Raw genomic sequence first — 15,083 nt, forward strand, 5'->3', positions numbered from 1 at the left:
GGTCAGAGCAAGTTACCACCAGCCTAGATTCAAGGGGAGGGGATAAGGACTCCTCTGCTTAATGGATAAAAGGATGGAAGGAATTGTTGGCAGTCATCTTTGATGACTGTCACACAAAGATGAGGAATAACTCAGTTTCCAGAATGGAAAGGAAAATACCAAGAACTATGGATCATAAAGACCAGCTGGGACAAGGGGCTTGATCACAATCATGTTGGTCTGTGGTTTTCCCACCTTTACCTCTTGAATCGTTCTTCACTGTTGTCAGCAGGCTTGTTTCACCTGGAGTACGACATGGTCACTTGTAGCTCCAGGCTCGTGTCGTCTAGTTGTTCAGCTGAAGAGGAAAAATGAGAGTTTCTCTGTGGTTTCTTCTATGTTAAGTTCTAGGGACTTGGATCATGAAATCTCCACTTAGGTCCTTCATAGTGGTTGGGGAGAATGAAGTAGTTTAATTACCCCTTTCTGAGTCATATATGCACTCATTATCAGACAGATGGAGGAAAGGGGGTTGATAAAGAAATAAATACTAGGCATTGTATTTTTTTTGCGGGGGGGATACTATAGTTAGATCTGGATAAATTCAGAGGAGGAAAACTGGTAGTTTTTAAGTTGGTCGAGATCAGCCTAACAAATGAGATTTGGAACAGTTGGGAACACTTGGGTTATACCATAAGGTGAAAGAGCAGATGTGAGGAAGAAAGGGCTTTCAGAATTTCAGTGTATCTAGAGGGGATTCTCTTGTTTTGACTTGGCCTCTATTGAGCAGTCAGGTGTCAAGGTGGTCAATTAGGACAAAGAGCTGAACTGAAAGTGACTCAAGCCTTTCTTCACTTAGTGCGACGATGCAAGCAAAGGGGGAAATGAGTTGTCAGCTTCCCAGTGTTCCATTTTGTCCCAAGGAATGGCACTTGGCAAGGGTCAGGTAGAAGAAGGTATGGAGAATCTTCTAACTGCTGAGGAGCCCTGAACCAGAGGCTTCTGCCTCTTTCTAGACCAGCAGGAAGAAGAGGAAGAGCTAGGAGTGGAAAGGTACAGAGTCAAAGTAGAGAAAAGTGCCTGTGCCTCAGCCAAGGCCCCCCATAGGGAGATCTCAGTGGAGATCCCAGAGAAGGGCCTTAGCCAATCACCCCCTTCCCCCACACACCTCTCCAAAGAGACCTCTGGATGGAGGCACCTGGGCAAGGAATGTCCCATAAGTATGGCTGGTCCAGCACGGCTTGAGTCCCTGCTTACAGCTCCTTCCAGGAAACTGTAGCATACTGGCTGTGTACCATGTCTGATGTGGGGAGGGCAGCTTCCCCCATGAGGCCTGCCAGTCAAAGCCTTGTGATTGTCTAAACTTGCACTTGAAAGATCACATATAGAGTTTTGGCCTAGAGCCAGACTCCTCAGTCTGCACCTTGCTCTACTGACTGCTGTTTCACATGAGTTCCAGAAAGACCAAGAGGTCTGAGCGTACTCCACCCAACTGCTGTCTATTCCTTTTAATCTGAGTTAGGGCTCCCACATTGAATCCCATCTCCTTTTCTGTTTGATAGGCTTGACTAGACATCGTAGAATGTGGCATATTAAGCTAACAATTTACAATAATGTAATCTTACCTCCATTTCCACCCCCCCCAACCATATTTGTCTGACCCAAATCTAACTTTCACATTTAAATCTTTGAGTACTTCTAGTAATATGCCCTTATTGAGCCTTGGGACTGATAGTAATAGGTGATACAGCAGGTGGAATGATATTGACCTCTCAGTCTAGCTACAGGGGTCACAAGTTCCTAAGTCATAGTGGGAGTCTTCGCCAGTTAACCCTGAGCATCCCAGAAGTCCATTCAGGCGGTAAGATATTAAAGAGATATAAAGAGAACAAAAATACCCAATTTAGAGCATCCTGAAGATAAAGGCTATTCTGCCCTATCAGGATGCTTTAGTGATTTATTTGGCAAAACCAACAATTTGACAAGTGTTTATCTCAGAAAGTGTGAATCTGAACAACTGATCATAGAGTGTAATGTAGGCCTATTGGTAGTTTGGATGTATCATTTTTCCTGCCAACTTGAAGACTGCAGTCAGGGTTATTCAGAAAGAATTTTTTAAAAAAGTCATCCAGAATATCAAAAGGTCCAAGTATTCAATAAAGTCTTTAAGGCATTACCAAAAATAGGTTGTTTATTCTTGAAAGCTGGTTGGGGGGGGTGGGGTGGTATTTGGAAACTATCTTCATTTGTCTTGAGCACATTAGATACGTTGGCTTGGCTGCTTATATTATAGTTTGTTTGGGGGGAGGTGTATGTTTGGGGGGAGGAGAAAGATGCTTATTTAATCTCTTTGAAGTAGATTTTGTATTAGGTGTTGAAAGATGGCTGGCATGCTAGCAAGTGGGCATGACAGCAAGAAGTGTCAGTGAACGGCACAGTGTGAGCAGAGGCACGGAGGGAGGGAAGCGTGTGCGGCCCGTTAGTGTACATGTACACTGGAGTGTCACCTGCATGCTTGCATGGACGTGTGTGTGGATGTGGGTGGGCAGGATAAGGGGAGGAAGCCACTGCAGTAGACTGGGGAACAAATCAGGATGGCGCTTGACACCAGACTGAATAGAAATCAGGACTGTATCGTATGGCCTCAGAGACTTTGAGAAGGAGAGTAAGATGGTCAGGAAGATGGCTATAGCAATGGTATGTAAGATGGAGGTGGGAACCTCCTAAGAATCTGCCATGGGAGGCCATAGGGAATGAAGGCCTGAGCTAGAATGGTGGCATTGGGACCAGAAAGGAGTGAGGGATAGGAGACACATTTTGGAGAGAGAACTAACAGAACCAGTGACTTAACGGCATATCGAGGAGAAGGTATTGAAAATGTTCTCAACACAACAGAGGAGTAGGTTTGACAGTTGGGGGAGGGAAAGGAGTAGCTGCTTGCAGTGAGGCAGTGGTAGCATATCTCTGAAAGCTGTCTAATAGACTGAAATGAAAGTCTGTCTCACGGAGGAGGTAAAAATCAGCACTAAGGAGAGAGTTCTGTTATATCTGTGTTATTTGGAAGCAGACTTGGAAACAGAGCATTTAGAGTATAGGAATATATGGAGGTGGAGGCTTTGGCAGTGAGAGCCATTTCTGGTTTCACTGCCTGTTCTGTATGTATATGCAGCTTCCCCTGTGCTAAGAATTGCTGACGTGAGTATGCTGGCTGTTAGGTATTTCATTTCTCTGTATACAGATGCCTGCTGTGGAGTCTTACTCCTATTTCTTTACGAAAATAGCAGGGGAGATGAAGAATGTAACTCTTATTGTGCAGCCATCTCTTAAGTAAGGCTATATGCCCCAGAGCTCCTTGATACTGGTTTAGTACATCAAAGAATCCTACATCCTTTGCTTCTGACTAGCCATATAATGCCATTTATGGCATGGCTCTGATGAGCCCCACAGAAACATCTTTTTATTCATTCATTTATTCAGTAAGCATTCATTAAACAAATAGTGGTAATATAATGGCATTGATAATGGCATTGATAAAAACAACTTACACACACACATACACACAAGCATTTATTGGGCCCTAATTATGGGCTAGACCCACCATTAAGATATACTTATTTCATTTAATTTTTAGAAAATCCTGGAAAGTTGATTGATAATATGCCCAGTATAGAGATCAAGAGACCTGAAACTCTGAGAGTTTATTTTACTGTATTTTTTTAATGTTTTTATTTATTTTTGAGAGAGACTGAGTGTGAGCAGGGGAGGGGCAGAGAGAGACGGAGACACAGAATCCAAAGCAGGCTCCAGGTTCTGAGCTGTCAGCGCGGAGCCCAACATGGGGCTCGAACTCCTGAACCGCGAGATCATGACCTGAGCTGAAGTTGGACACTCAACTGACTGAGCCACTCACGTGCTCCAAGACTCTGAGAATTTAAATCAACTTGTTCATATTCAAAAGTTAAGAAATGGCTAAACTGATAATCAAAATATGATTTTTTACTTCAAAGACCTTTCTAATAATCATTACACCAGCAGTCTTTCTGTTATATGCAAGGAATGTAGGATAAAAAGTGAGTAAGATAGCTGATAAATAGTTCATAGTCTTGTGGGGGACATACTTCAAAATCATGAAATAACGTGACACCACATTGATTTTTCTGGGGGCCTTGTGGACTGCCTAAGCCAACTTCTAGGGAAGGGATCCTCGCATAAGTGATCTGAGTTGAATCTTAACAGAAGAGGAGTAGGCATGAACCAGGTGCAGAAGAGGTAGAGGTAGGACTCCATCCAAGTAGATGGGTAGCAGGTACAGGAGCAAAGAGGGTACAAATAGTATGCTGGGAACTGTTGTTCTTAGAATTCTCAGTGTAAAGCTGGGCAACAATGTGAGATGAGGTTGGAGCTGGCAGTGGGGACCAGTTGCAGAGGGAAGACCTTGAAATGTTTTTGGCCACGAAGATAATCCTGGCAGCTCTTTAGAGGAGAGATGGAAAGAGAACAAAATAAAAGACAGGGGGATGAGGGAGGAGATCAGGACATCTCAGTCAAGAAATTAAGAGAATGTGACCGAGGTTAGTAGCATTAAGGATGACACAAAGTCGTTGGGTTAGAGAAATCTTTAAGAAACAAAACTGCAGGACTTGTTGCTTGGATCTGGGCAGAGTGAGGGAAAGGAGTGAAAGACAGACTTCCAAGTTTCTGGCTAGAATAGATGGAGAAGTCTTGTTGGCAGAATCTTGGGTACAGAATTCAGGGAAGGATTTCAGTTTTGACATTTTGAGTTCAAAGTATGTAGGAAGGATATTGAGGAAGCAATGTCTAGCTAGTGGTTGAGTATAAGTTTGAAGTTCAAGAATGAATTTGGGACTGGAGATTGGGACTTTTTTTTTTTTTTTTTTTTTTTGAGACACATAATGAGCAGGGGAGGAGCGGGGGTGGGGGGGGGGGAGGGCGGAGGGGGAGAGAGAGAGAGAGAAAGAGAAAGAGAAAGAGAGAATCCCAAGCAGGCTCTGCACTGTCAGCACAGAGCCCAATGTAGCACTCAAACTCATGAAGTGTGAGATCATAACCTGAGCTGAAATAAAGAGTTAGATGCTTAACCGATTGAGCCACCCAGGTGCCGCTGGAGGCTGGGATTTTTGAATCCTTAGTATGTGGGTGCTAATAAGACTAATGCAGGACTTTTAAGGCAGCTTAATACAGACATTCTTTCCAAGGGTAGCAAATTACCTCAATGAACTTGAATTGGTAAGAAGTTCTTTAACCTGTCTCTTCTGGTACGTTAAAACTTCAGATGGTTTAGGGGCAAGGGAGGGCATGCTGGATTAACAAGACTATTTTAATAGCCTTAATAGTACATTCCAACCACCTCCCAGTCCAAGATCACCTTACACTAACTCCATGCTCCTTGATCCCTGAGGCCTCTAGCGTATATTTTTATAGCAAAGGGAACCTGGGTTCTCTATCATGAATCTTCAGCCTCCCACATTTCATTCTTCATATTTTCATCAAATCTAAGAAATAAGCAGTGTGGGTTCTTATAACACATGGACCTCTCTGCCTTTCTTCTGCGTCTTCCAAGTACAGAGTACCTTCCATCTTTCCTATCCCCTCCCCCGCCAGTTCAGTGACTCTGGCTCCTGAGCTCTGTAACTGGCACAGGTTGAATTTGTGTCTCAGCAAACTTACAAATTACTGCATGTAATGGATTTTGGGGATCATTTATAAATAATTGAAATCATGAATGTTAAATTCTTGAATGCCAAAAGTCTACTGAGTATCAATATTTCATGAAGTTCCATAAAGAACATTATGAATTCCAGCTTTTGTGCCTCTTCAAATATATTTGAGAACACCTGATCCATAGTATTGATATCTGTGTCTTTATCACTCCTTTTTCTTTTAGAATAAATTATCATGTTAAACTTATTCTTTGTGAAGATTTAAGAAACAGTGGGGACAGTTGAAATAATGTTAAACATTTCATATCTTATATTTCATTTTCTTTGGTTTGTTTTTTATTTTTTAAATGGCAAAAAATACATGCTATTGTCAAAAAATAGAATGTCAGAGCATGTGGAGTATAAAGTGAAAATCTTGATTTGCCTTATCCTTCAGTCCCATTGGCCTTACTAATATTTTGGTTTGTATCCTTCTAAACCTTTTATTTGGATTTGTACAAGTAAGTATACACATAGGTATATAGGGTTTTTTTTTTAAAGCTAAATGGAATCATAACATATATATATATATATATATATATATATATATATGTGTGTGTGTGTGTGTGTGTGTGTACATATATTTAATTTTTAATTTAAAAATCCTTAGATACATATATAGAGAGATCTATTCATTTTCCACCTCTGCACAGTGTTTCATGGTAAAAATGGATTCTAATTTATTTAACTACTTCCCCAGTTGTGTCCTTTTTTTTCCCTATCATGACTGACAGGATGTTGAGTGGGATTTTTTCCCCTCTATCATCTGAGAACTGCTGCTGAGGCCCAGAGCTGGGGACAAAAGTACTAAGTGTAGGTATCTCATGTTTGAAAGGAGCCCCCAGCAGTGGTAGCCAGGCCTTTCCTTGTGAAGCTTATTGAAAGATTTGAGAAGTGTCCACTACCCAACCCCCAGGCTTTATACAAACAGAACTGAGAGGCCAGAAAATTTTAAGATTTAGGGAGTGCTGTGTTTGTAGGGAGACGTTATGTTCTCTCTTTTGAAAACCCAAAGTGCAGGAGAATTCATTGTGGAATTTAGAGATGCCAACAGGGAATAAGAGACTGGCATTTTATTGAACATCTGCTAACCTGCCCTGCTTCTACTTAAACGGGGAGAAAGAAAATTGGTGAGTTGACCCAGTGGGGAACTGCCAAGTGGGGAGGTGGGGCAGGATTGCCCCATTCCCACCCCAGAGTTCTAGTCTCTGGCATTTGTCAGTTGGTCCTGTACTGGAGGGAGAGGAGATTGGGTTGTAACTGAGCAGCTTGGGAGAAAAGAGTGTGTGTTATAGACAGGTGTGGCATGAATGCCACCAGCTGAGGGTCAGCTCCAAAAGGTACCCAAACAATTGCCTTTCCCATGGGTTGTTTATTATTATACAAGAAACATAAGAACTAGGTTCCTTTTGCAAGGTCTTTAGTCAGTTTGGATTGCATTTTAAAGTTACATACTATGTTTCTTAAAAAAGAAAAGACTATCAAAACATTTAAGTAATTAGTCCCAAAAAAGTCATGCTAATTAGTATCTTCTCAGGAAATTTGAGCCATTGGCTATTAAGTAATATTAAAACCAGCTTTCTCCAGATGGCAGGCCAGCATACATGAGTCCTTGGTTATAAATTGGTGTGAACCTTCATATATACCTGTTATGTTGTCATCACATCCTAGAAGTGGTTACCAGCAAGACCGAAGTTTATCTGACAATGTTTCCACTCCACAGGATGTATAAGTAATTAAAAAGTTGTTTTTAATAGGATATGACTAGGTTTAATGTTCCTGGTGGTAAGTACAGATTAAAAAGGTTCTGCAGTGCTAATGAGAATATTTACTTGGTTCAAAACACCCTTTGGTTAAACTGAAACTTTTGTTCAGACCACTTCAAGGGAGTCATATTTATTTTCTGAGTCTTTCATGACACACCTTCATACCAATTTTTCTGTGAGGGAGGAGCAGTTTTATTTTAGCTAAAGGAAAAAAGTCATGATTATATTTAGAGGGCAGAAATAAAGTATTGCAATAACTTAGAAATTATAAAGACAGTTCAAGTTAAGAGCATGACACATTATTGAATGGGGAATTTAAAAGACTAGTAGTTTTGGGGGGAAAGATTATGTTCAATTGGAAGCAAAGTTGTATTTTCTTATGTTTCATTTGTATTTTTCTGGTTATTTTTCAGTGAATGTTTGACATAATTGTAAAGGTTTGATACAGCTGTATATTCCTTTTCTAATAACTGTAGATTGTTTTAAAGCTACCAAATTAGAGACATGGAAAACAGCATTTTAAATAATTTTAAAATGTGAATCTTGAAGTTTAAAAAATATAATATTGAATGAATCTTGCAATTTCATGCCTTTTATTAAGTTTACATATTTCTTTTAAAGTACGTTTCATTTATTTCTAGTATCTTCTTTCTGATTTACCTTGTAGGAAATGCCGCAGTCATCTTCTGCAATCATATTAAATAATGCAGAAGTAAATAATAAGAAGGCTAATACACAAAGAAGTGAAATCCCAATAGAGGAACGTGGTGAGGTTCCTGAACATAAGATTATTATGAAAGGAACACGAGATAAAGAAGGCAAGATAAAGAAGGCAAGTTCTGAGGGTTACTTGACTGCCCAGGACAAGTCCTTCCACGAGGAGTCTCAAGGATCTCCTCCTGAGTCCAGTTCTGATCTCTCCAATCCTGAAACTTTGCATGCAAAGGCAACTGATTCAGTTCCACAAGGTTCTGAAGAAAACAAGATCAAGAGGACATCCTGTATGTATGGGGCAAACTGCTACAGGTAAAATGAAATTACAGGTAGCACGAAATTCTGTTGTTTCCATAGCATGTAGCTATGTGGTACATGTGTGTTAAAAGCCTAATAAAATACATTGGCCTAAAGGTTAGGAGCTTTATCATGTTTCTACTGGTTTGCACTGTCTCAGTATTCATTCCTGCAAATCCTGCTAGAGACTTTCAAGATACTGTGAGGGAATTAAATGTTTCCTATGTAGACATGCTGATTAATGCAAGGACATCAACTAGGCAGTCCAGACTTGAGAATTTAATCACCCAGACCTAAACACTTGCTTATGTAATGTCTTATTTAGATATTAGAAAGATGACTTCATAAACAGTTGTAGTATATAATGTAACTATCAAGAGAATTGTAAGTTGTGTTTAAGGCATTCTGCTGGTGCTTTTTTCTTTATATTTTTCTACTTGTGTTTGTGAATCACCATGATACTTTGTTTTGGGACCAGGAGAGCTCTGTACCGAGTAGATGTCATGAGTTTTGTTTTTAACAATGTAGCTCATTGATTCAATTTCTGGAATAATTAGATGTGTATTGCTTGGTTTCCTGCCATATCTTACAAATTATTTTTTGTAGTATATCTAGAACTCTAGTACACCCTATTAATTATTTTTTCTGTATATTTGCCACCCTCCTAGGAAGAATCCTGTCCATTTTCAACACTTCAGTCACCCTGGAGATAGTGATTATGGAGGCATACAAGTCACGTGTCAAGATGAGGCTGATGAGCGGCCTGAATGTCCCTATGGAGCATCTTGCTATAGGTATGTACACTTGAAATGTTAGCTGTATTCCTTTTCTCCTTAATCTCTGTTCTATGTTCAGAAGCAATTGCAGGCAACTTCTCACTTCAAGCCTTTTACTCTTTAAACGTCCATAGATAGCAGCTTTTCATTTTGTTCAAAAGTAGGATTATAATGTTTCTTTTAGATAAACATAAATTGTTGAAGTTATTAACCTAGTAAGTGCCTGAATTTGTTCCTCATTTCTAACTTTCCAAAACGCAAATCAGGTATTTGAAAAGCTGTCGATGCTACCCCATTGTACACTCTATCCAGACTCCTTAGTGTGACATAAATCAATTCAGGATGTTATCTCTGCCTTCCTCAACTCCTGCTACTCCACCATTCTTGCCAACACAGGAAACTCGATCCTCATAGAAGAGTGCCTTCTTCTCTTTCCTTTCATAGCATCTTTTGCCTGTCTGTGTCATGCACAGTAGAATTTACCTTATGAGATTGCATTTGTTTCTTTACTGGAATGGCATCTCCTCCAGACAATAAGTTTCTCAACAGCAAGGACTATTTTATCCTTGTGTCTGCAACTTTGTTTAATGAATGAATGAACTAGAAATAAATCAAACTACCAAAGAAAGTAGTAGTGATTCCAATCTTAGAGAGCTTTAATTCCAAACAGCTATCTTTCTTAGATAAATTTGGAACAGTTTACAGAACCTGCAGTTCTATTTGAAGTTGTTACTGTTTCTATGATTGTGGTTTTCAGTTGGAATGCAGGATAATCCTCTGAGGCTAGAAAGAAAAATCAGAAAGCTTATGCCTTATTATTTGAAAATTGCTTTGTTTCATTCCAGCAGAACATCTTGCAGACCTCTGCATATGCAGGTGACATATTTATGAAGAGGGGCATTGCAGGCATTGATAAAAGTATGACAGTTTAAAATTAATTTTATTGCGATAAGGGTATCTATTTAGAGAGAGAAAATTGGAATCCTAATTCACACCATAGTCAAAAACTGGATTCCAGATGGATCATAGAACTAAAACATGAAAGAAAAAAACAATAAAGCTTTAAAGATATGTGTAAGAACATTATTTCATAGTCCCAGACTAGGAATTGTTTTCTAGAACAAGATAAAAAAGCAATAACTAAAATGGAAGACATTTAATTATTTGACTACATTAAAATTAAGATTTTTTTTTATACATCAGTAGACACTATTAAGTGAAGATAAGCTACAAAATGAGAAAAAAAAAATTGCAACCACATAATTGATAGTTGGTGTATATCCAGAGTACAGAAAGAGGACTTAACCAATTGCTACTGTTTTTCTCTTAGTGACATGTACAGGCTTTTTGTCCAAAAGGAAATCCAAATAGTGAATAAACTTATGAAAAAGTACTCAGTATCATTATTAATTAGGGAAATTTCACACAAGCATGTACACACATGTGCATACATGCACACACAGACACACACACACACCCTTGAAGTAACTAATTCCTTGCTCCCTTTTATTCATTCAACAGATATTTCCCAAAGAATCATTAAATGCCAAGTACTGATGAAACAATGTTGAGTGAGATGACTTGTAGAAGAAATGTGTGTCTGTCTGTCTGACTATCTATCTGTCTATCTTTAGAATAAAATACCTTTCACAGCTCATGGTGCCATGGTGATATTCCTTTTCCTTTTTAGGGAACTTTAGGGAATATTTTAGGGAACTTTTGTAATATAGAATTTTATTCATATCCATAAGTGGGGGAAATGTAGAACAAGTTCCAATGAAGCCATAATTTATTTTCAAGTATTCGCCAATATTGTTGCCTCTATACTTCCCTCTCCTCCACCTGCTATCCCTACCCCTAGATTATTTTGAAGTTAATCCTTGATGTTGTATCTTTTCATCCCATTTTATTCATAGGTATCTTAGGGTATATCACTAAAAGATAAAGACTTTATAAAAATGTACTACAACACCATTATTAAATAAATATCATTTAGATCCTATCAGGTATCCCAGTTCTCTTATAGTCTGTCTCTCTCTCTCTCTCTCTCTCTCTCTCTCTTTTTTTCTTCTTTGATTTAGGAGCTAGTTAAGGTCCATATATGGCGAAAGGCAGCCGTGTTTCTTAAGTTATTTAATCAATACGTTCCTCTTCCTTTTTTTTCCTTGAATGTATTTGTTGAAGAAAGCTAACCATTTTTTCTTAGGAGTGTCTGATTGTCTGGATTTTGCTGACTGCATTACCAAATTGTCATTTATTATGTTTTCCTGTATTTCCTAATAATTGGTATTTAGAGCTAGAGACTTGATCAGATATCAGTTCTAAAAATTGTAAAAGTTGCCTGGTCCTATGAATATCATGTCCCTCTTAGTCTCTAAAATGCTTCTTGCTATAAAGTCTCCTTTGTCTAATACTTACAAATGTTTAGGGGTTGCTCTTGATATACTATTATTATTCATTTATAATTTAGTTTTGTTGTGGTCATACATTTTTTAGAATTTATAATGTATTGAAATTTGGTTTTGGCTCAGCATATGGTCTGTTTTTGTTGAACATATTATGTGCACTTATATATGCTGTGATTTGGGGGAATAAGGTTCTGTAAGTGTCAATTTGGACAGGTAGTTATAGTGTTGTTCATGTATTTATTATCTTTGCTGATTTTTTTCTGTAGTTGTTCTATCAGTTACTGAGAAAAGGATGTGAGAATCTCCACTGTAATTGTGGGTTTGTCTACTTCTTCTCTTAATTCTGTCAGTTTTAATTAATGTACCACCTGTGGTCTGTCCTCAGTGGAAAAGCCATAAAAATGGGAAACTCACTCAAGCTGCTCCCTTTTTCCATGTATTGACTCCCCTCTGCTTTTGGTAGCTTTCCATTGGCTTAAGGTTATGGTTTGTTTGTTTGTTTTTTTTTAAGGTTATTTATTTAATTTTGGAGAGAGAGACAGAAAGAGAGAGAGCACGAGCAAGTGAGGGAAAGGAAGAGAGAGGGGGAAAAAGAGAATTCCAAGCAGACTCCATGCTGTCAGCACAGAACCCGACATGGGGCTCGAACCCATGAACCCTGAGATCATGACCTGAACTGAATTAAGAGTTGGACACTTAATTAACCAAACCACCCAGGCACCCCAAGATTATTGTTTTTATATTTTTAACAGAGTATAATTGTTACCTGCGGGAGGTTTAGTCTGATATGATCTCCTCTGTCATTACCAGAAGTAGAACTTCTATTTTGTGTAATATAATATAGCCACTCCAGCTTTCATTGCTTAGTGTTTGTGTGATGTCATTTGTCATCCTTCTACTTTCAACATGTGTCCTTATGTTTATTTACTTTTTATTTTATTTTTTAAAAAATTTTTAATGTTTATTTATTTTTGAGAGACAGAGAGAGACAGAGCACGTGCAGAGAAGGGGCAGAGAGAGAGGGAGACACAGAATCAGAAACAGGCTCCAGGCTCTGAGCTGTCAGCACAGAGCCCAACACGGGGCTTGAACTCACGAACTGTGAGATCATGACCTGAGCCAAAGTCGGACACCTAACCAACTGAGCCACCCAGGTGCCCCCCTCTGTCCTTATATTTAAAGCCTGTCTCTTGCAAATGACATATAATTGGCTCACTGGTTTTATTTTTAATCCAGTCTGACAGTCTGCTTTTTCAGTGGATTGCTTGTCCAATTACATTGAATACAGTTGCTGTGTGTGTGTGTGTGTGTGTGTGTGTGTGTGTGTGTGTGTGTGTGTTGAGAGGGAGAGAACACGCAAACAGAGGAGGGGCAGAGGGGGAGGGAGACAGAGACTCAAGCAGGCTCCTCACCCAGGGCAGAGCCCAACACATGGCTCAGTCACACAACAGTGAGATCATGACCTGAGCCCAAATCAAGACTCAGACGCTTAACTGACTGAGCCATCCAGGTGCCCCTAATTATAGATATTTTTAAGTTTAATTTTATCATTTCACTATTTGTTTTCTACTTGTCCCACATGTTCCTTGTTCCTTTATTCTTTTCCTGACCTGTTTTGGATTGATCAAGTGTTTTTCATTCCATTTTTTTCCTCCATTAACTTTTTAGTTATATATTCTTTTTTTCTTTCTTCATTACTTACATTTGATTTTAATAGGCATCATTGACTTATTACAGTCTACTATACAGTTGGTTCTTTTACCACTTCCCAAAGAGAACAGTAATCCTACGAGTCAATTTAAATTCATTTACTTTCTCTTTTGCCCTTTTTGAAAAAATATTGCTGTCATATATTTCCACCTCTACATGTGTCAACTTGTAAGGCATTGCTATTATTTTCTTAAGTTTTAAGCATTAGCATTCACTTCCATTTATTGACATATTTATCATTTTGGGTAGCCTTCATTTATTTCTGAAGTTTTATCCTTTTATCTGGGACAATTTTCTTAGTTGTAGGAACTTCTTTTCATATTTCTTTAGTGAAAATCTTATGGAAGAAGATTCTTTCAGCTTTGATGGGTCTGAAAATGTCCTGATTGATTGATTGTTTGATTGATGACTCTTCACTGGGTGTAGAATTTGACTTGACAGTTCTGTTTTCTTTCAGCACTTTGAAGATGTTGTTCCATTGACTCTTGCATCCATAGATTCTGTTAAAAGTTGATCAAGAGTCACATGTTCTACTGACTGAGCCACCCAGGTTCCCTTCATTGCTTTTACTTTCAACAGTTTAATAATGTGTTTCTAGATATGATTTTTTTTTTACATTTATCTTATTTGGGGTTCACTGAACTTTTTTGAAGGTTGATGTCTTCGTTAGTTTGAGGAGATTGCTTAGCTGTTACCTAGTTTCTCAGATATTACTCTGCCCCATTCTCTGTCCTGTCTCATTCTTCTACTCTAATTAAGCATGCCCCATATGTCTCTTATACATTGTTTTATTATTTCCATTCTTTTTTTTTTTTTTACACTTCTGTGCTTCGGATTGGATATTTGCTATTGATTGTCTTAGAGTTTAGTAATTCTCTCTTCTTTTGTGTCTAGTCTGCTAATAAACCTATCCAAAAAGTTCATAATTGCAGATATTGCATTTTGTGCATGTTATCTTTCATCAGTGAGGGCCCCCCTCTGTTTGGGTAGGAGCTAGTCATCTCTGTCCAGTTAGAGATTTAGATAAGTAATACCTAGGTTGATATTTTAATAAAACTCAGTCTGCCTTTGGTTTGTCCCTGTTCCTTTGGCATAACTTTTCTAGACTTTTGATGGAAAAGCAGGTTTCTGTCTTCTCAGCTCTGAAACTTCCCTTTGGAGATTTTGAGCTTAGCCAATTAGGCTACCACCACCCCATGCATCCTAAATTCTGACATGTTTCTTGAGGGGAGACTAGTTATGTGTTTGTTGCCAATCCCTTCTCCCTAGTGGGACTTTATCTGTGAAGCACAACATGAATTAGAGATTTCATTCTGCCTTTTTGAAGTTTCAGACACAGACCTTAAACCTCTCATACTTCCCAGGAACTTAGAAAATGTTTCTTAGGAAGAATCAGCCTTGGGGCGCCTGGGTGGCTCCTTCGGTTAAGCGTCCGACTTTGGCTCAGATCATGATCTCACACTCTGTGAGTTCGAGCCCTGCGTCAGGCTCTGTGCTGACAGCCCAGAGCCTGCTTCAGATTCTGTGTCTCCTTCTCTCTCTGCCCCTCCCCAGCTTGTGCTCTGTCTCTCTGTGTCTCTCAAAAAAAAAAAATAAATAAATGTTTATTTATTATTTAAAGAATAAATGATTCTTTTTTTTTTTTTTTTTTTTTTTAAAGAAAGAATCAGCCTTGTGTTTGGGGTTCTTTTAGTTTTCAAGGTGTCATGACAA

General features: G+C 38.7%; 1 protein-coding gene across 3 annotated transcripts in view; it reads left to right on the forward strand.

Annotated features, from left to right (window-relative positions):
• The window catches only part of APLF (aprataxin and PNKP like factor), an 82,844-nt gene that overhangs the window by 45,487 nt on the left and 22,274 nt on the right, over positions 1-15,083 (forward strand). For all 3 annotated transcript variants that reach the window (XM_019440534.2, XM_019440528.2, XM_019440517.2), the window contains 2 exons: positions 8,133-8,491; positions 9,145-9,270. In XM_019440534.2, the coding sequence (XP_019296079.1) occupies positions 8,133-8,491; positions 9,145-9,270 (485 nt within the window). The remainder of the gene's footprint in view (positions 1-8,132; positions 8,492-9,144; positions 9,271-15,083) is intronic.

Source organism: Panthera pardus, unplaced genomic scaffold (assembly GCF_024362965.1).
Source record: "Panthera pardus isolate Hobbes unplaced genomic scaffold, ASM2436296v1 HiC_scaffold_25, whole genome shotgun sequence".
In the NCBI taxonomy this organism is placed as follows: domain Eukaryota; kingdom Metazoa; phylum Chordata; class Mammalia; order Carnivora; family Felidae; genus Panthera; species Panthera pardus.